General features: G+C 37.7%; 1 protein-coding gene across 6 annotated transcripts in view; it reads left to right on the top strand.

Annotated features, from left to right (window-relative positions):
* ZDHHC2 (zinc finger DHHC-type palmitoyltransferase 2) overlaps positions 1–16,015 on the top strand; it is a 38,195-nt gene extending 22,180 nt beyond the window's left edge. For 3 of the 6 annotated variants that reach the window (XM_068942784.1, XM_068942782.1, XM_009665871.2), the window contains 8 exons: positions 859–891; positions 3,484–3,604; positions 4,368–4,500; positions 6,925–7,051; positions 7,220–7,312; positions 8,631–8,740; positions 9,231–9,308; positions 12,237–13,641. In XM_068942784.1, coding sequence (XP_068798885.1) covers positions 859–891; positions 3,484–3,604; positions 4,368–4,500; positions 6,925–7,051; positions 7,220–7,312; positions 8,631–8,740; positions 9,231–9,271 — 658 coding nt within the window. In that variant the 3' untranslated portion in view covers positions 9,272–9,308; positions 12,237–13,641. Of the gene's footprint in view, positions 1–858; positions 892–3,483; positions 3,605–4,367; positions 4,501–6,924; positions 7,052–7,219; positions 7,313–8,630; positions 8,741–9,230; positions 9,309–12,236; positions 13,642–13,993 lie in introns of those variants that run through there. The other 3 variants (XR_011141048.1, XR_011141049.1, XM_068942783.1) reach the window with 3 other exon arrangements.
* Positions 16,016–21,731: the final 5,716 nt, after the last annotated feature.

The raw sequence follows: 21,731 nt of genomic DNA, 5'->3' as shown, positions 1-21,731 counted from the left end.
TATTCTTAGTTTTTAAGGTTGTACCAAATACTCTTAAGCTAGTAATAAATCAAACCTTGCGACGTTATTGTGAGGCAGAAAAGACTTGCCATATTGCACAGCAAAATAGCAGAGGCACTGAAAGAATAGTTAATTTAAAATAGAAGGAGGATCTTGATTGTGTTGTATGTGGTGGCAGTTGCGTTATGAGATAGGAACAATCTCATGTCTGAGTAGGGTAGAAAAAAAGGATGACCTCTGCCCTGTGAAATATGAGTCAAATTTGCAGCATTTAATTAGATAATATATTTTGCAAAACACCTTAACTTCATTAAGTCTTTTTTTCTCAAAATTCACTTGCTTTGATTATGTCTGATTTTTTGTGCACCTTTTATTAATGGAGACTAATTAATTGCAAAAAATATTTTGTTTTGTTCACATACAGTAAGTTCCTCTTAAAATGCATGTGTGTGTATGTATATATTTATGTAAAAACTATATCATATACTTGGAAATATATTTATTTGCGTCACTAAATATGTAATAACTGAATTAACCCAGTTTCTAAATCTCTATTAGAGAATGAGCAACAGTTGAGAATTTTATTCAAACTGAGGAACAAATCCTAAAGCTGAAGTGGTAGGTGGGATTTTCTTATAGCACTAGCCTTTTGACAAAACAGGTGTTTTGGGTAGTTGTAGGTAAACTATATTATGTGAATTTAAATAGCTATCTTTGCTAAATAGATTAGATATCTGTCAGTACATATAGGTGATTCTTAATCTGTACCTGACTAATTTAAATATCACAAACATAATTGCTTCTGGCTTTTTTGGCATTACTTGTAATTTTTGATACTTGGGCTTCTGTTTTTTAAAGATGCATTTTGAAAATGGATCATCATTGCCCTTGGTGAGTATGCTATATGCCTTCCTCTTCTAACCTTGTGATTTGGTAAAATAAATTTTTAAGGGGTCTGTTCTGAAGATGATGCTTTACTATTGCTCGAGGTAGACGCTTATGTGAATTCATTGGTCTTGCAGAACAGATGGAATTATTTGCTTATATCCTCTTTTCCTAGGTGTGAAATGTGAAGAGAGTTTATATATCATTTGTCTTAGACCTTTGGTAATTCTTTATTCCTACAGTTTGGATAAGGCAGACTTCTAGTCAATAAGAAAAAGAAATCCTGTTAAGGATTACATCTGTCCTTCAGGGTCGTTGAGTCTTATTGTGGCCTAGTTGCGTTGAATGATGAAATTTTACTTCAGCCTAAAAAAACGAAGGGAGGGGCTATGCCGTGTTCCCCTTGAGCTCCCAGGACAGCTTGGGTGGGCTTGCTAGAAACCTCATGTTAGCTCTTTAGCTGTTGTGAATGGTTTTGGTTTTTTTATTCTCCCCTGCTCCCTGCCTTGCTCCTTTCCCCTCTTTGTGGCCATACTAGCCTGCGCAGTGTTTTTGTTTTCCTGTCCTCTTTCAGCAGCCCTTGGAACTGGTGGGTAGGCAGGATGAGTAATTAGTTTTATTTTTAGCTTGGCAGGTATCCTGTGGAAGTAATCAAAGGTAACTGTTTAGTAGCAGGAATTGTCCAAGTTAGCGTTGATTGAGCGTTAGGTAGCAGTTCTCCACCACATTAAACCAAAAACCAGAAAAGAATAGCTTGTCCAACGCAGGACGTTCATGCTAGGTATTCCCGGAAACTATTTTGACTTTAAACCAGAGTCTTGGGCAGAGGACTGCGTGCTGGGGACGGAAGGGATGGAGGGCTCCTCCTGTTCTAGTTTTCACTAGAGCCTCTGACATAATGCAGCATGATTTTAATAATCTCCCCTTATTTTGCAGCTGCACGTTAGATACGACTGCTAGAAACGTTTGCCTTGGTATAGTATAGAGGTGCTTTCTACATATTTTGTGCTACAGGGATACTGGTGTGTGAAACTTGGTGCTGCCTAGTCTTAGGAGTGTGTTTCTTTGAAAACACAAGCAACCCACCCTCCCAAAATAAACTTTGAATGCTGAAGAAATTTCTTTTAACCATAAGAAAAAAGGCTATTTCCTGTACCCTGACAAAACTATCAGTGAAAAGTCACACTATCTAATTACATACTTTTCATAAACTTTATGATCTGTGTTGGGATTTTTTGAGCTTTTCTTGTATTATCTTAAGGCAGAACACATCCTTCGGGTAAACTTAGACTTCAGAATAAAAACCGTTGCATCAAATAACGGTTAAGTGCTTAGTTTAGGATTTGTTATGTAAAAGGCCAATAAAGCGGTATCTAACTACGGCATAGTCTTTAGAAAAGTAAATTCCAATTTCCTCTCAGTAGTGTTTGCTTACTATAGCTATTTGCAGACCCTTTGTACCTGAACAACACAAACATACCCAGTCTGAGAGTATATACACTGCTCATCGTTTTTAATCTAACAAGCAATGAGTACAAACAGGAAAGGCACTTGAAGGACATGTAACGCTTTTTGATAGAGAATTATCCCTTTCGTACTCATTCTCTCTCACTTAAGGAACAGAAAAGGACTGAGAAAAGATGTATTATTTTGTTCTATATTTCTAAGTTGAGCAGATGTCCACATTTCCTTGCTCAGCCTGACAAATTAACGCTATAAAAGTGATAAAGCAATTTTGGAATACTATATAGATTAAATTGCAAAATGAGGATAACGACATATTAAAACCAATTGATTTTTTTTCTTTCTCTGTGAAACCTCTTCAGGAAAAAAAAACTCCATTCATATGTAGCCAGCTGGATGAACGTGAAAAATTTATTTCTTTTCCTTTGCTGATTCTTGGGCTTGCTAGTGTCTCTGATTAGTAAGAGACACTATAGTGACAGGGCTCCCGAGTTCTCTTTTGCTGGAATGCGTTTTTTAAGCCGGCTTGGTTCAGATGACTGAATTGTTGAACAGTATCAGCATTGTGCAAGCCTGGTGCTGATCAAGTTTCCTTTAAAGACCTGTGTTTAAGGGTTCCTTGGGAAATATCACCTGGTCTATAATATGATTAATAATGAAGGAGATGAATTAAATGAGACTGCCTTTATTCTCAAAAATTCAACCAAGATTCCAAATTTTGGCTTGCAACTCTTCTAGCTGTTGTGTGCAGTATACCTATATAATAAAAGATGGATATCTAAACCTACCTACAAACTAAAAAAAGTAACCACAACAGCCATTCACAGTTACATTAGATGTGTTGGGAACGGATTTCATGCAATAAGCCAGAATTTAATTTCAGTAGACTGTAGAAAGCGGTATTACTTTGTAGCATTTTAGGGGGATTTTTTCTTTTGTTTTGCTGATTCAGGAGTTGAAGCTAAATACATTTCAGTAGCCTGGGGCATCACATAGAGAGAGGAAGCAAAAGCTTGGTTTACATACTGATGCAACCTTTTTTACACTAAATGAGTTTAATGCTAAATTGGACTAAAGCAATGAATGAAATTTTCTTTACATTCCATCTGCCTTTTTATTTGTTGTTGTTGTCAGGGTGAACAACTGCGTAGGATTCTCCAATTATAAATTTTTTCTTCTCTTCTTGGCTTATTCGCTACTGTACTGCATTTTCATTGCTGCAACAGATTTACAGTATTTTATCAAGTTTTGGACAGTAAGTACACCTCTACATACTGTCTTTAAAGCATATGAAGTTACTCCTGTGCAAGAAGTCTGAGATCTGAGGCTTTAAGTTGTAGTCTAGTATCTCCTAATGTGAGGTACAAAAGTTCAGCTAATAATTGTAGTCCTTTTTTTCTGTTTATCATAGTTTATGAAGTTTCACTTATTCCTACATTATTTTGAAGCTGTATATAATAAGTATGCAATCATCAATCAGAAAACACTTTACAAGGGAGGTCTGCATGTTAGATAGCTTTGTTGACTTAGTTTAATAATATATAATGACAAAGCTTCAGGGAAAATCTGTACTGTTATAATTATTAAAATTCACAGCCTAGGATATTACCCTCTTAGATTTGCATTGATGATTATGCTGTGCTATGCTAGACGTAACTTTTTTGAGAAGGCTAATTAAACAAGATAATTGTTCTGAACATAAACCATTCTTCTCTAGAAGTCACTTCAAAATACACAACTAAGATTCAGATCCAAATTTCACATCCTTGTTGTCAATATTTATACTGTCCCAGGAAAGGGCCAGTTTCTTTAATTTGCGTGCTGTCAACAGCCTTGGTCATAACAGATATACATACATCTGTACGTAACAGATATATAGCACATTTATTCAGGCTCTTGCTGCACTGTATATTTGTGTCTGCATAGAATTCAATTTGGTTGAATAGAGAGGGTTATTAATAATCGAATTAAACAGTTATTTTTCCAATTCTAACAGCATAATTCTCCATTCTTTTTAGAATGGCCTTCCTGATACTCAAGCCAAGTTCCACATCATGTTTTTATTCTTTGCTGCAGCCATGTTTTCTGTCAGTCTTTCTTCTCTCTTTGGGTATCATTGCTGGCTTGTCAGCAAGAATAAGTCTACGCTGGGTAAGCAAATTTAATGCTTCTGTGTTTGACAGCAAAAAAATAAATATATATATATATGTATGGAAGTAATGGAGAAAGAAGGTGATCCTGTATACATGCCTTTGTACTTGGATCCTTGTTAGAAGAACCTGAGTCTGGCAGTGTCCAGTATTGATTGCCCATTTCTGCTGCTCCCCAGAAATGTTGGCTTTTTTTGTGTCCTGCCCCAGGGTACCAAGCGTTAATGAACCTATCCTCTTCCTCCCAGCTTCTCCCATCTCCAGCTCCTTAACAGAAGCTGAACAAATTTTTAAAAAATTGAGATGATTTTGTAACAAATGCTTCACGTGCTAATACCTGCTTGCACAGCTGCTCCATACTTAGCATTCCCAGGCTTCTGACCCCATCTCAGAGTCCTCTGATGTCCTTTGGGTAGTGACTCCCAGCAGTTCATTCCCATCTTTCCATTGTCTCCTAGCATCCCCTACCAACTTACTTGTCCCCTAGAGAACCCCAGCTCCTACTTTCGCTTCAGTTAGAATTTTTTAAAAAGCTCTGAAAGATGTGGTTAGTAATTCCAAAAATTTGCCTGCACTGGAAGCAGGGGAAAAAAATATAAAAGACAAGCTGTAAACATATTGTGGCCCTAATACTGTTATTTTTGATCAACATGAATGAGTACAAAGAGCTAATGGCAGAAAATAACCTGATGCAGAAGAACAAATTTTAAAGCGGTACCTCTGTATTTAGTAGTAAATTAACCCAGAGATCTAGAAGGCAATTTAGGCAGTTTATTAGTTGATCTTTTTAAAAACCTCAAAGAACTTGCCAGTGTTAAGTCACAATTTCCCACCATACCGACAAACATCTGTCTGGTTACAGATCTAGAAAAAAAGAGGAACAGAAGATTTCTATGTGACTGTTCTTTACTATATATCCTGGACTGTAATAATACCAGTTTGCTGATATGTTTGTCAAAATATCTAGATCCCTAAATACTTTCCTGTTGATATAAGGTGACTTAGTCTAAGTAAGTGAAAGTGGTTTTTTTCCAGTTCTCCTGGGCTCTACTAATGTATTATGTTCTACTCATGTTTCCATTATTAATGGAAAACTTTATGTATAATCATTGGAGGAAAGCTTGCTCACTTCAAGATTTCCCTAGGGTTTGTGTTTCTTTGGTATTCTGAAAAATCAGACATTAACTTATAGATTAATAACAGAGGAAATCATTCAAAGTAGTTGTAAGTGGAGAAAAAAAAAGTTTTATTAATGATGCTTAAAGGAGTTAATTGAGTATTCTGTTTATAAACTGTTATCAGCTTTAGTGCACAGTTAAGTATAAAAAATATTTGTTCATTGAAACTGTAAGGTAGTACACTTCTAATTCATTTTACACTTGTAGAACTAGTTAAATTTCGCACAGTTAATATACCATGTTCTCTGTACACATAAGCTACTTGAAAAGATGGATCTCTTTCCATTTTACTTTGGGGAATAGCTCTACGTGTCAGGCCCTGAACATGCAACAGTTGGGTTATTAAACTATGACAGCTTTAAGTGTGGCTATGCTTAAATCATACTAGGAGCAGTTTTCCTAGCCTAGCACAGATATCTAAAAGGATGTCTCTATTTTCTCCTCCCCCTTCTTTAAAACACCTTATAACTAATGCATACCTGCATGTTGAAGGACATTTTCAGCACTTCATAGCTGAGAGTTTCATATAGAAGAACAATCCCTGCATGATGCCAGAAGGGCTTGTATAAGCTGTACTGTGAGTACCTCAGGACATGGTTTGCCTAGTATATATAGCCAATTCAGGGAATTAAATGGCTATCAGTCACTTGGTGGAAAGCGAACGAGTTTTCTGCTTCTGACACTTTGCAACGCTTGAAGCTATATTTAACTGTCTTCTGCAGATGTTTGGATTGGACATCCATGGGGAATTATCTCGATCTGTGACCAAAGTGCTTTCTTTATGCAGCTGTTAAAACATAGAATGCTTTCCTATCCCAGGGTGTGAAAAGCTGGTCTTACTACTAAAGTAGGTTAAGTTTTTCTTCTTTTCCGTTACTCGTTAGGTAGTAAACCTTCTGTGTAGGTTTTTCTTTCTTGAAAACTCTATAGTGTAATCACATGGTGAAATCTTCATATAATATACCAGTCCTTCTTAAAAAGCAAATTCCTCACTCTTCCTCGCCTTGATTAGAGACAAGGGTACAGGGCAAGACTTTCCACCCTTTCTCAGCCACAAGACTTCCTCTGCAAATACAGTGTATCAGTGACTTTGGGTTTTGTGAGTGACCTAACTTTCTCGGTCGTTTATGCAGTACAGCGTTTCCTCTTGGATGATGATTTCATCAATGCAATTGTCTAAATACTGACGTGAAACTTAAATGTGTTATCTTGCAAGGAAATGTGATGCAACTTTTTTTTTCTTTTAGAGGTGTTCAGAGCTCCCATATTTCGTCATAGAACGGACAAGAATGGTTTTAGTTTGGGCTTTAGCAAAAATCTAAGGCAGGTGTTTGGTGATGAGAAGAAATACTGGCTGCTGCCTGTGTTTTCAAGGTATGTGCTAATTTTGAATGCTTTATTTGTTGAATGATCAGGAACCACAGGAAGGTTGGGGTTTGTTTTATTTTCTTAAGTTTTCTGAAATGAGATCTGGTAAAATTCACTTGAAGAAACAATTCTTCAAAGCTTTTTTGTGTGCAACACTAATTCTGAATTTTTCAGTCTAGGGGATGGTTGCTCCTTCCCAACTTGCCTTGTTAATCAAGATCCTGAGCAAGCTTCCACGCCTGGTGGTCTTAATTCAACATCCAAAAAGTAATCTTCTGCTTATTGTTACATATTTCAAATAGCTGATATTCTTTTTCCAGTGCACGTATAAATGGAACCATATATAAAATACTTGAAAGTGGTAAGCAAATGAAGAGTTTCCTGTTAAGAAATACAAGTAAAATTTAAAACAGCTAAAAGTAAGTTGTCATTCAGCTAAGCTTCAGATTTCTATCTCAGTTTATGGGAATAATGTTTTCTTCTTTTCTGTGTGTTTTGCCTCAGTTCAGTGGCTTTTCAGGACCTAAATTTTCTATGCATGCCTAAATAGTTTCAATAACATTTTGTTCTGCATGTATAGGAGATAGTTAATTGGTCTGCCTGAGATATAGTTAATCAGTCTGCCTGGGAGATATATATGCATTACTTTGAGAAGCTTTCTGAGGAGGCCTGTTTCTTCATATCTGATGAAGGATGCTTTGTTTAACAGAATGGCAGGCTTCAACAGTTGTGTGTGGCAGGGAGTTCTGAAGTGGGGAGTGGGAAGGAAGCTGCACGTCAAATTCACATGTTTTGTTTCTGCTGATCGTAGGAGACATTTTTCTTAAATTTAATCGTCATCTTTCACAGTCATGGCATCTTTAAAGTGTGAAAAGTTTGCAGGCATTATTTAAACTAAATAAATATGTCATAATACCTATATTTCATATTGTGACTTTTTAGCAACATTTATATAAATGACGTATGTGATAAGTACTTGTAAGTTCATATAAGATTTATATGAATGTGTGATGAAGAAGTGATAATCAATTCATACTGACAATCTTTTATTCATAAAAGAAATACAGTAAATTTTAGCTAGTTATTTATTGACAGACAAGAAATATCCAGCTAAAGCATGTTTTACGAATTATCCTAGTAATTTAGGCATGTATTTGTACTGTTGCAAGTCCATGCGTGATGATGGGATGGTACAGAGAAAGCGAACTGTAGCCTAGGTCAGGCAAGAGATTTCAGAGATGTTCTCTTCACTGCTTATCATGTCAGATTTGTTGTAGGGGGCAAGCGCATGTGTAGAGTGTATTTGGAATTAAATTATGTTTGTTAATTTATATTATCTGCCAAAGGAGGAAAAAAAAAAGAGCTGTTTCCCAGTTTTACATTAAAGAGTTGCTTTTTAGATTATACTTGTACCTGTGACAACTACAATGTAGCATTTGTAATGATAAAAGTTTAGTGATTCACAAGAAAATAAACAAGGTAAGATACAGAAAATATTTCATATGATACAGTGTTTGAAAGGTGTAGTAGGATGGTGTAAAATTACCAAAGTTCACTTCTGTGTTCTCTTTTAATCATGTTACAGTGAGAATCACCTCTTTCCCGCAAAGCCACTACGCGATTCCCAGAGCCACCTTCTTACTGATACGCAGTCTTGGTCAGAAATAAGTACAAAGGCTGAAAAGGGAAAAGTTGGTAATGAATTATTTATGCTGCAGTAATTATTTCTCTAATAAATTATTTTTAGAGAATATAATGTAAAAATGACAGAGATTCCGTGGTTTGTATTCATGAACCAAAACTGATTGCATAGAGCTGTGCCATTAAACTTCATCTTTTAGATGCATGCTTGTAAAACAAAACAAAAAAGTTCCATTTAATCAAGCTGCCCATATATTTACAAGTTATAGATAAACATGGCTAAGCGATACTGAGAACACTAATACTAGTAGATGCTAATTATCTCTTGGACTCAGCCTGATATTTGTTTTGGGAGACAAGTTACTTATACCAGAATATGACAATATCTTGTTGCAACTAGTGAAAAGCAACGTAATGGACATAGGACAATAGACTTAATAGCAAGTAGAACAAAACTAAGACAATTGATAGTTAAAGGCTGTCTTGTTTTCTAAAAATGACATGACAACTTTTCATTTCAAGATATTATTTTTTGTCTTTAAAGGTATGAGCAATCCTGCATTAACCATGGAAAATGAGACCTAGTTTCTCTTAAAAGAAACATCTGAATATTGAAGGAAAGGTATGTTAATGTTTTGTGTGCCTAATTTTTGTGTGCTATTCCGTGATTCCTTACCACTCGAAGAATGCACAAAAGATCAGTTTTCTTCTCCCTTTTAATTTTGTTACTATGAGACAGTAGCACATAAATTCATGGTTTTAAACTAAACTTCTGTTTTTTTTCTTTTTTAATGGGTCATATTTTCAGAGTATTATTTAATCTTTATACTTGTACTTTTAGATAGCATTCCAAAATATATTATACCTTTTCTGTAGAAACATAATGAAATTGTGACTATTAAAGGCTGTGTGACAAATCTTTGTAAAGCTAACTTTAGAATTCAAGTTAGTTCTTAACCCTGAATGCGATAGATCATAGCTTGGTGCAGTATAGCAGGCAAAGGTCTACCAGATGATCAAAAAACCCAGATTTATTCTAATAGGTAAAACTACTGGCAGCTTATTCTATGCCAGGAACTGAGCTACATCATCCTATTTAGTAATACAAGCACTGACTGCTGAAGACAAAAAGGTGTCCAAATGACTTCTTAAGCATCTACTCACCTGTTGTCAAAAACAACTGCGTTTTTTTCGTTTCTAGCAACTGAGATTTCTCAAAAGACAAGTTTGAGATTCAGCTACTAAATTCCATTCTGTACATAAAAGGAGGAGAACTGAATAATTAAGTTGGGGGGAACAGACACAATTATCAGGTGCACTTTGCTCTATTATTTGAAGACTTCTAACTCCACCAAAGCTTACTGAAATCAACTATCTCATATTTAAAGTTGGGTAAAAGATTCCTATTTCAGACTCTAACCTCCCTCAGAATTTCAGCATACTTTGTAGTTTACAATTTTCCAACAAAATTGATGGAGGAAGGTCCCTTCCATGTTTGCTGTTGGAGGCATTCTTTCAGTCATCCTGAAGAGGTCTCTCAAATGGACGTCCTTCACATCTATGTGATGTGGCTCCTGGATAAGCTGTCACAGTTGTCAGACTGCTGTCAGTCATTCCTGAAGGAAGTGGAAGGCTCAGAAAGCAGTTGGAGAACTGTAACAATTGTTACTAGATCAATCAGACATGGTATTGTAGCGTGAAGGCAAATTATAAAAACAAGAGAGGTATGTGGATACCAAGAGATGGCCTGTAGCTTGCAGCAGAAGTTCCCAGAAGTTCAGTAAGTTTAACTGGATTCATCAGAGAAACGGGAAAAGTGGTGGCCCTTACTCTTGTGTGTGTGGGCACATTAAGCGATGAAGACATGAAAGGTTCGAGACATAGGTGCTTCTGGGGTATCTACAAGCAGCAATGATACTGGAACTGAAATGGGTTATGTGAGTCTAAAATGTGGATGTCGACTGCAATTGAAGAGATGAGAAATTAAATTTCCAGCTGGTGTCAGCAATTTTTACTGCTCTACATAGTTTTTCTTTCTATAATCTCAACTCTCATTTCTAACCCTTCCTTCAAAACCTAAACTGGTATGCCTGTGCCCTTTTGAATCAATCGGTTGCTTCAATAAAAGAATAGCTTCTAGGAAAGCATGAATTATTCAACTTCTATTAGTTTCATGTCTTTTACATGTCATCCCACTCAAGTGCTGGTGTTTTTAAATACAGCAATCCAAGAATAAAGCACTGAAGACCAACTTTAGTTTAAAAAAAAAAAAAACAACAAAAATATTTGGATCAAAACAATGAAATGTTACAGAAATATCACTAATTACAACTGGCTTTGTCATATTTGAGGTTCTGCTTTCAAAGCTCTAATACATAATTTACTTAACTTGTTAACCTTAATCTTTCTTTGAACAATGTGTACATTTCCTTGCAACTCTGTTACTTAAATTATTTTGAGTGTCAACCTTACTGTGGTCTGTGGGTTGCTCTTGAGACTCAAAGTGCGTAAAAAGTTTTTCAAGGTGTCTTGCTTGATAAACATTTCACACTTTTTTTTTTTTTTTTCAATTCAGTCTGGGGAAGTAGTAGTTTAGATTTGTATTTTGTGGTCTGATTTCCCCCCTGCACACATTTAAGAGAGCAGAGAGACCACTTTCAGAGAAGGTTAAGTGTTCCAAAGAGCAAGTGTACAGGCACCTAAAGCCGGGGCGGGGGGCTGGAAATGAGTTTTGCCTCAGACAAATGGACCAAGGTACACAGAGCTTGAAAGAGCTAAGGACTGGTAGTTTCTCTGGCATGAACTTGTACCCATAGCTGTGTCTGAGATTTTTCTACGTGGCACTTAAGTGTTTCTGGTGATGTAACGAGCTACATTATTGTGTGTGTATGTACACATATATATATAGCTGACATACCGCTGTTGGAATAAGAGCCCTTATCTGAAAATGTTCTTACAGTATTTTTCCAGGGACTATCTTGCATTTGACTTTATTCCTTTATTGTCAACATTTTGAGTTATATTTGTTCCTCGGCACTGAATAGGATACTCTATTAAAGATGCTGAATCACAATAACAGAACCAACTAATCTCTCAAAAGCATCTTTGTCATGAAAAATACAGCCCACATACCTGCCAAGGTGTTGCTAATTTGAATTTTTATCCGAACTAAGGATATGATCAATCTGTATAGGTAAGCAGAAAACTAGTAACTGAGACTGCCAGGTATAGTTCACACTAATGCAATTCAGAATTGTGTTTAATGATGTAGGTACCTGTAAGTACTGTGAAGATTGCTCACTTGATTTTTATAAAGGTCCAGTGGCCAGCTTACTATGTGGCCAGTTTTTAGTCACTGCCATGTGACATGAATTAATAACATAACTGTGAAGTTAACAGTCTCATATCCTCCTCTTCTTTCGTGTGTAGGATTTTTATTCAGCTACTATTTGCCATTGCGTTTGAGTTGATGAGACTTGTTGAAGTAACTCAGTTGTTAAGTGTTCTTCATTTCTAAAAACATATTTTGGAATGTTATGTTCTATTTCAGTTCAAGAAAAAGCAGTTGTTGGAAGGAGGATATATTCTTCCAAAACTCAGCCCTATTGGCCAACTGTTCCTGTCTGCTCTTGTGTGGATGTGCTCAGAAAATAAACTGACAGATAATTAGCTGTCTCCATATCACTGCTTGAAACATGAAACAAGACATACTACTTTTGAACCATAGAAAGAATGTTTCAACTTAAAATTACTGTGCTTGAATGGTAAAAAGATAATTCTGAGTATTATGAAATGAAAAAAGGGGGCTGAGGTTATTCTGCAAATTCTGTGGCTGGTTTTACTTTGATACTCAGCACAAGAAAAATGTGACCTCCTAACATATCAGTCCATGTTCTTGTCTTGGTTTTGAGAATTCACCTGTATTAATTCAAACTGCTGCAAGTGGGTGACTTAAATCAAATTTTTGCGCTACTTGCTTTATGGACTGGGAGAACAATCGATGATGAATAATTGAGTGGCTTGATGGACTGTATTTTCTTTTGAGCATTTGATAAGCTATTTTTGAAGATAAGCCAACCTGAGTGAAGTATCAGACTATTTTTGGAACACGTTTGGAAAGCATGATTGCAAAGGCTCCCTTTTTTCTCAGATATGCACCTCCAGTAGATTGCAAAGTTGTGGAAGGGAGGAAAAAACTCCTGTGTTAATTGAGTACTATAGCTACCGTCTGCCAATTGTAAGTAAGTGGAGTGATATAAAGCCCACATTCAGATGAATAATATACAAATGAACCTGGCCAACTGGGGCTTTTGATGAGAGCTGTGCTGGGCAGCCCTATGAAAGGGGGATTTTCTTGTCCCATTTGGAGTCCTTATCCCTTTAGGGAAAGGAATGTTGGCATTTCACTTTGGTTCAAAGAGGCTTTGAACCAACCTGTGTTCCTGAAGGGCACTATCCTGCAAAATCCTAGTTTGCTTAACCAATAGTTGTCTCAGATTTCTTTTCTCAATTGTTCTTTAAAGCAGTTCTTTTCTTATTGCACAACCTAAGGAGTATTAAGTACTATCAAGGAGATTTATTGTCATAACTTGTGATATATACATTTATAGGGCAATGGACGTTTGACTGTAATACCAAAAAGCCAAACTGCTGCGCATGGGAAAGCCCTTTCAATTAAGTTAGAAGATTATCAGCTTTCTTAGGGTCAAAGTTTACCAGTCAGATAATAAAAGATGCATTATCAACTTTCAAAGTCAAGGAAGTTTCAGCAACACAAATCTAATTGTCTTGTGCCTTTTGTATACACTAGGTTTATGGTATCACAGTGTTTACATTTTAATACAAAGCAATTGTGTTATTCAGAAAACAACTTTAGGAGGAACTTAGTTACACTTTTGATGTGGCTGGATAAGAAAACTAGTCTAAAAAAAAAAAAAACAAAAAAAAACCTGTCAGACTAAGGTGAATTCAGTTGAAGCAGAAAAGTGAGTTAACTCAGTTCTCAAAACTGAGTTACTTACCAGGCTGGTTCACAATGCAGATTCTAGTTGTTTATTATGGAAGAGCAAACCCATTTGGAAAACTGGCACAGTGCCAAAGTGACAGATTTCTGAAAGCAAAAAAAAAAAAAAAATCATATCACTAGCTCTTTTACAAGCAGGTAACTTTAAACTTTTTTTTTTTTCTCCCCTGAATTTACAAGTGAAATGATGATGGATGGCCACTGGAACACAAACACGGCTTTTTCTTCTACTGGGGAAAAATGTATTGGTTTTAACTTCTCTTTTCATCTCAAAATTTTACCAGCCTGAAAACATCTGCTTCTTGCCAGAAGTGCCAGAGTATGGAGTCCTTGATGTGGAACACTTTTAAACTAGCATGAAGGTAGCATACAGTTTACATAATGCAACCATCTAGTAACCAAAAGTTTTTCATAGCTGTTTGTTTATTCAGTGCTGTTCTGTCAGCTTCCTTTGTATCAGTGGTTCTTTAAAGGCTAACTTGTCAAGGAATGAGGGGGAGAGGGGAACTATATTTTTAACACTTCAAATTCTCTTATCTGTGTAGTCTTGGTTTTACATGGTTATTCAGAGGGGAGGTTTGTCATAGAGCATCCATTTAAAATTACTGTAGAGTTGAAATTCAGCTTTAATGTAACTTGCTCCGTATTTTTTTACACAAAGACAAAGTTTAGATTTCCTCCCCAGCAAAATTAATAGTGGCAATAGATCTCTCTCTCAAATATAGATCTTGCACTTACTTGGCTTGCCACAGGAAGGAAATCAGCATCCCTGCATGTATCCGGGAGCTGTGGGAGCTCTCGGTAAGAGGTGGGAATCTATGTAGAGGAAGGAGGAGGTTATGGAATCAAGAAACATCTATCTATCTTCTTAACTTGACTTCTGAGACATTGAGAAAGCACAATAGTCCTAAATAATCTGCAGTTTTGATGTAGCCAGATGCTGTGTCTTTAGTAAAAAATAAAAACAAAAATAAAAAGGCATTGTAGTGCCGGAAATGTATGTTGATGAAAGGAGGGGAATGGGGAAAGAGAGAAACGGAGACACTCGGGTGCAAATGTTTGAAGTAGCTGGGACCGAGGACAGCAGCTGCACCAGAGCTCTGTACAGCCGTGAGCCAGGATCTGAAGAGCAATGTCAGTAGCTTTTGAGGGTTCCTGGAAGATTTGTCAGTATACAGTAAAAGTGAGCTGATTGTGCTCCAAGTTACAATTTCTGATTTGACTATGTTTGTGGCTTTAAGCTCCCAAACACTTTGTGAACAGAAGTGAAAAATTGTCTTTTGGACATGGGAGACTTTCTGAAGAGGTGATGGAAGCAAGAATGCAGTGTTATTGGTTGTCAGCTTACACTGTTCTTTATATTCTTGCTAGGCACTTTACTATAGCCTTATGTGTAATTTCTGTAAGTTTTTTTTTAAGATTGCTTTATACTTAACTGTATAGTTAATCTTTACTAAGCTACTTCTTTCTTTGCTAAATATAGCTCTGATATTTGTCTAAAGTACCCCTGCATTTCAAGCTTCAGTGGAAATTGGATGAGTTCTACAGACTCCTTAGGTGGGCCTGAGTCCCTGATGATGGCAGGGTTTGTTTACATGTATACAAAATAAATGAGTCATATGAATCACTGGCCACTCAGGTCTGTGTAGCAAGCTTCCTTAAGCTGTAGGTTAGAACAAACCAATACATGTCTGCTCCAGAGGTAGTCCACACATGTTCTCTATCAAGTAATGTACTGAAGTGATGTAATTAATGCTAGAAGTCTTCAGAGAGCTATTTTTGTTAGGAAAACAAAACACCTAAGACATTAGTGAGCTCTTTTCATTAAGCTGTTTACTAACAGACACCAGACAATTGCTGATATGCACTTTAATTCTTTAACTTGAAAAAAACCTGTCCATCTTAAGTTGTAGATTTAAAACTTTTACATAGTCTGTACTGCTGTGGGCAGGTAACTAATGAAACACTGGTAATTTTTCTTTTAACTATGTACTTCTACTGATCAGGGTCTTCAAGCAAAACTTCAGCATGGCTGGAAGAAGCAAGTTTGATCTGAAGTGTCTGGTTTTGTGCATGGTATTGAATTTCTGAAGCATAATTCTTTTGTTGGTCCCAAATCGAGACTGAAATGTAATTCTTGCCCTGATTCAATTGATTAGTATGTTGGATGAGGGGAAAAAAACATGCTTCCACATATCTTTAGTGTATGACTTTGCCATTTGTTAATGTATTGCTCACATAAATAAATGTTTCACATTCAGCAAATCATACAGAGTAGTCTTTGACCTGCTACTTTGTTTCACTGACAATGTACCAATTACACTAAATGTCATCCTCCCCTGCCTCAGCTTTTCCAGAGATCTTGGCTTTTTCAGGAAAGTTCTCCTTCCCCAGTTCCTGTTTGTTCCATAGCAGCTCACAAAGCAGCCACGCTAGGAAACAGGGCATCCTTTTCAGTCTGGAGTCCGTGAAGCATTCCCTGTACGGATACTGTTAGAGCACATACAGCCCTCTAACAGTGCACTGCTTTGGATACTGTTAAAGCGCAAAAAGGTAGGTTTGGGTCAGTCAGGAGCTGAATCTTCTCCCTGGAGTTTTGTCTTCTCTTTGGGCTCAGAGCTGGTTCTTAAGCCCTTGTTACTTTAGGGAATCAAGGACTCAAAGACATGAAGAGTGTTATGGAGCTGGGCTGTCACCCATGGCAGAAGAACGGTGCCTCTTCCTACAGCTCTCCTTCCTGAGATTCTTCCTTTCCACCTGACTCTGTTCTTTGCATTTTGATAACAAGCTTCAGTCGATCCACCTACCTCTGGTGCTGAGGGGAATTGGACTGTCTAAAACAAAATGCAGGAACATTAATGTAAAGTAGAGCCTGCAACTAGCTGAGATTAAAGCAACTCTCACAGAGAGTTTCAAAGCACGTTTCAGACATGCCCTGTAGCGCATACAACTTTTTTCCACCCTGCTTCTACAGAAGTGTGGATTTTTTTGTTTAAAACCCTTCCCACCAACATTTATATTGAACCATAAACAAAAAAAGTTCAAACTAATGAAAGTACTAAAGCTAAGACAGGAAAATTTTATAGACTAACCTATCCAATTCAACTCCCCCCCCCACAAAAAAAAAAAAAAAAAACACACAAAATCAAAACCTCAAAAAACCTTGCTACACCATATGGCTGATGGGGTATCTTTCTTGCCACATGCACTTCACACTCTTTCATCACTGACCTGGAAAGAGGCCAGGAAAAGCAACAGCCTTTCAGGGCAGCATTTTGAGCAAATATCAGACTTAAAGCAGGCAAAGCTTTGCCTGCTTTCCTTTTGCAGTTTTCCAGTTTTCCTCTTTTTTAGTTTCTGGTCATCCTTTCAAGGTTTCATTCAGGATAGGTAATTCCCTCATTTCTCTTCACTTTCCCAATGGCACCCATCACTGAAATACAATAACTCAGTCAACCTAAATTCTGATTTTTGTAGTTTTCTGCATTTTGGGCAAGGAGTAACTGCTTTAGCCCAGAGCGCTGGATTGCAGCCTCAGGCAGATGAGCCCAACAGTTGGGAGAGCGCGCCATAAGCCATGCCCCTTTCCCACCTCCAGCATGCTCACAGCATAACTGATTGGCATATCTGGAGCACACCCGACACTTCCTGACAGTCACCATTTTATAAAGACCTTTTTTTCTCTTGACAACAGAAAAATCCTTAGTTCATGTAAGAAGGAGAGCTGTTTATAAAGGCAAAAAAGAGTATACAAACTCTTTGTTATAGCCTGAACAATAGGAACCTATAACCAGTTAATTTGCATATAAACTCAATTTAAACTGAACAGTAGTTCAAACAGATACTGGCAGAACACACAGAGCAAATCAGTAGCTTAGTGCTGGCATAAGCACACCAGCAATTAACTTTCTTACTAAGCACCACCATAGACACAACAGAGGCTCTACAGCTTGCAGGGGGACAAAAATGGGTGGGGTGGGGGGGAAGGAGCTTGCAAAGCTCAGCTGTTATGTAATGAAAGGTAAATAAGAGATACTGTCAACAATTTAATGTTCTTTTTTTAGAAAACACTGTTCCAGATGGTAAGGTGACAAGTGCAACCACAGCTCTGAATTGCTGTCCCATAAAACAGACTATGCTCTCTGCAATGCAGTGCAACCCTCCAAATTCAGCTGTTGCTGATTACTAATTCACAGAGGAGGCTTCCCCTCCCTCTATCTCTCTCCCCCATATTACCAACACTCTTAACTGAAGCAAGTTATTTCATGAGAGCAGGGAAAACCATACTCAGGCCAGCAAATTCTCCTGCTTCAGCAGTGGCTAAGGAAACAGGCCTCGTCAGCAATCATCATTGGCAGAAAAAAGGATGAGACAAGGCTCTAAAAATCCAGTTGTGCTCTGAAATCAGATCATTGCATTTGCAGCGGCGAACACAGTTCATTCCTAGTCCAAGGCAGGTAAAAAAACTGCAGGAGAATCCTCCTTATTCTTTACTATACCAGCTCAGGCCACATGGAAGAAAACACCAAAATAAATCTCCTACAAATCAAGCCATGCTCAAATTCAGTTATACCGGAAGAGAACTTCATGTTATGAATGGGAAAGTACACTGAGACAATCTACGAGTTCTACTCTATATAAAAATCAAGTTTTATCATTTGTGAGATTTGACTCAAACATGCTACAAATTCTGTTTGAAGCTGTTGGTTTTCTTTGCCATCACTGACTTGGGGCTGATTGATAGCTAAGAATCTTAAGTCTATTTTATTTAAAAATTAGTTAGAATTATCATTTTACAAGTAAGTGAACTGCACTGAACATAGGCCATCCTAAACCAATTAAAATCATGTGAACATTAAACAGTAGGTGTTTCCTGGGAAGCCCTAAAACCTGATTCATTGTGGAGGTAATTTTTTCCTTCCAGTGTATTCTAGTAGTTTAGGCTAGCTATTAGTTCAAGCTTGAGATACCAGTTGGAAGTTTAATATACAAGACGCAGAAAGGTGTGTTGTTAAGTTAAAGCGATATTTAAGACAGTGAGGAGAAAAAAAAAAAAAGAAAAAAAACTTTTAGTCAGGCTTCCTGGTGCTAAATCTAAGACGCTTGGGCTCAATTTTTTTCCTTTCTTTGAATGCTACATGGTTAACATGTAGCACACTTCAAAAAAAAAAATTACTTATAAAGGTACATTTTCATCCATTTTGCCTACTGACTTACTTAGCCCTTCATCCATTTTTTGTTTAAGTGGCAGCAAAAGAGAGGGATTACACAAAAGAGTTTCATGGAGCTGAACAAGCACTCAAGAAGACTGAACGTTCAACTAACAAGATTAAATGTAATATTTCTTGAGTGCTAACACAGGACAGGAAATTTTGTTTAGAACTATTAAATGAAAAAATTAGAAAGTCAAGGGCAGGTGATATAATTTTATATGAGAAGAATATCTTATAAGTTTGATTTTGTAACTTTTGTTCTAAAGTACACCCTTGTACCATCACTGCTGAACAATTAACCAAAATGCAACTTGTAACTCAGCAAGAGTCAATGAACTGGATTTATGTACAGCTTATACAAGCAACACACTTGTTAACCAGCTTCTCCCATTGAAGAATCACTAATCATCCTCTTAACAAGTTATTCAGATCCATTGCTCACTCTGCAATTGCTTAGGCTTCCATACTTCAAGCAATACTAGCTGAAGTACCTTTGGTAAAGTAATTTTAAATTAAGCATGGAGAAGAGTCTGGCTCTATCTTCTTCAATCCCATGCATCAGGTATTTATACACATTGGTAAGATTCCCCTGAGCTTTCTCTTCTCCAGACTGAACAGTCCCAGCTCTCTCAGCCTTGTGTCTTGTGAGAGATGCTCCAGCACCTTAATCACTCATCTTCATGGCCTTTCAGTGGACTTGCTCCAGGGTGTCCACATCTCTCTTGCACTGGGAAGCCCAGAAATGGATCCAGCACTTCAGGTGTCTCTCTCCAGGGCTGAGTAGTGGGGAAGGATCACCTCTCTCCACTTGCTGGCAATGCTTTTCCTAGTGCAGCCCAGGAGGCTGATAGCCACCTTTGCTGGCTCATGGTCAACTCGCTGTCCACCAGCACCCCCCATATCCTCCTCTGCAGAGCTGCTTTACAGCTGGTTGGCCCCCAGCCTGTCCAGGTGGTTCGGGTTAACGTCTCTCCAGATGAAGGACTCGACCCTTCCCATTGTTGAACTTCATGAAGTTCCTTCCTGCCCATTTCTGCAGCCCATTAAAGTCCCTCTGAAGAGTAGCACAAACATCTAATGCAACAGTCACTCCTCCTAGTTTTGTGTTATCTGCAGACTTGGTCCCTTCATGCAGGTCATTAATGAAGATGTTAAACAGTTTCAGCCCTTGGGGGACACCACCAGTGACTGGCCCCCAGCTGGACTTTGTGCTGCTGATTACAACCTCCTAAGGCAGCAGTTCAGCCAACTTTCAATCCACCGCAGTGACCCCTTATCTAGCCCATACTTCCTCAGTTTGTCAATGAGGATGTTACACGAGACAGCGTCAAAAGCCTTGCTACAGTCAAGAAAACAACATCCACTGCTTTCCCCTCATCCACTGAGCCTGTCATCTCATCATTGAAGGCTATCAGGTTGATCAAGAATGATTTCCCCTTCATAAATCCAGACTATTTCCAGTCACCTTCTTGTCCATAATATGTTTGGAAAGGGTTTCCAGGATTACTGCTCCACTACTTTCCAGGGATTGAGGTGAAGCTGACCAGTTTGTAGCTCCCTGGGTCCTCCTTCTTGCCCTTCTTGAAGATAGGAGTGACATTTGCTCTCTTCCAGTCCTCAGGCCCCTCTCCTAAATGCCATGACCATTCAAGAAAATCAAGAATGGTGTCACCATGACATCAGCCAGCTCCTTCAGCACTCACCGGTGCATCAGGTCCCATGAACTTGTGTACATTCAATTTCTTTAAGTGTTCCCTAGCCTGATCCTCCCCCATCAAAGGTTAAGTCTTCCTTGTTCCAGACTTTCCCACAGGTCTCAGGGGCCTTGGATTCCTGAGGGCTGGTTTTGTAAAGACCAAGGTGAAAGTGGCAGTCGGTACCTCAGCCTTTTTCATGTCCTTTGCTACTAGGGCTCCTGCCCCATTCAGTAATGGGCCCACATTTTCTCTACTCTTCCTTTCACTGCAGATCCACCTGTAGAAGCCCTTCTTGTTGCTGTTCAAGTCCCTCACCAGATTCAACTCGATGGGCTTTGGCTTTCTTAACCCCATCCCTGGATGCTCAGACAGTGCCTCTGTATTCCTCCTGGGTCACCTGTCCCTGCTTCCAGCTCTAGTATTTCAGCTCCCTTTTTATGTTTGAATTAACTCGGAAGCTCCTTGTTCATCAGCACAGGCTTCCTGACTTTTGCTTGATTTCCTGCACACGCGTATGAACAATTCTTGAACTTGGACGAACTGGTCAGATATGATTAGAAAAAAATTCTTGGATGTCAGAGGTTATAGGTCATCCTCAAATTCACAATAGAAAAAGCCAGACATTCCAGACCTATTTTGTTCTGTCTCAAAGATCCCTCTTGGCTAGCTTCAATGAGCAAAGAGATTCATGCTTAAAATTAAGCAAAAAGTGACAGAGAACATAACGTTCCTGGAACAGACTCATTTGTCTGCCAAAGTCAAAAATGCAAGTGAATTAAATGATTAAACATAATCGTTTTTGATATTACATTTCTTCTAACAAATCTACTCAAACAGTAGATTTTAAATTGATTGGGAAGAATAGGGGCCTGGAAAGAGAATTCTTGTCTCTGAACAAAAAGGTACATGTCTAGACAGCTGGAAATGTGCCTACACATTTGTTTTCACAAAAGTAATTAATCCTGTCAACTTTTGAAACATTTAAATTTTAGAAACTCTGCAGTTTACAACAGTCCTATACATGAGAAGAAAAGCTTTTTTCATAGTCTCTACAATTTGCCATTTAAATCACTCCTTAATGGAAACTAAATCTAATTTTGCCAAGGAAATCA

Source organism: Struthio camelus, chromosome 4, assembly GCF_040807025.1.
Source record: "Struthio camelus isolate bStrCam1 chromosome 4, bStrCam1.hap1, whole genome shotgun sequence".
NCBI classification, from domain to species: domain Eukaryota; kingdom Metazoa; phylum Chordata; class Aves; order Struthioniformes; family Struthionidae; genus Struthio; species Struthio camelus.
This window is presented reverse-complemented; position numbering and strand designations above follow the sequence as displayed.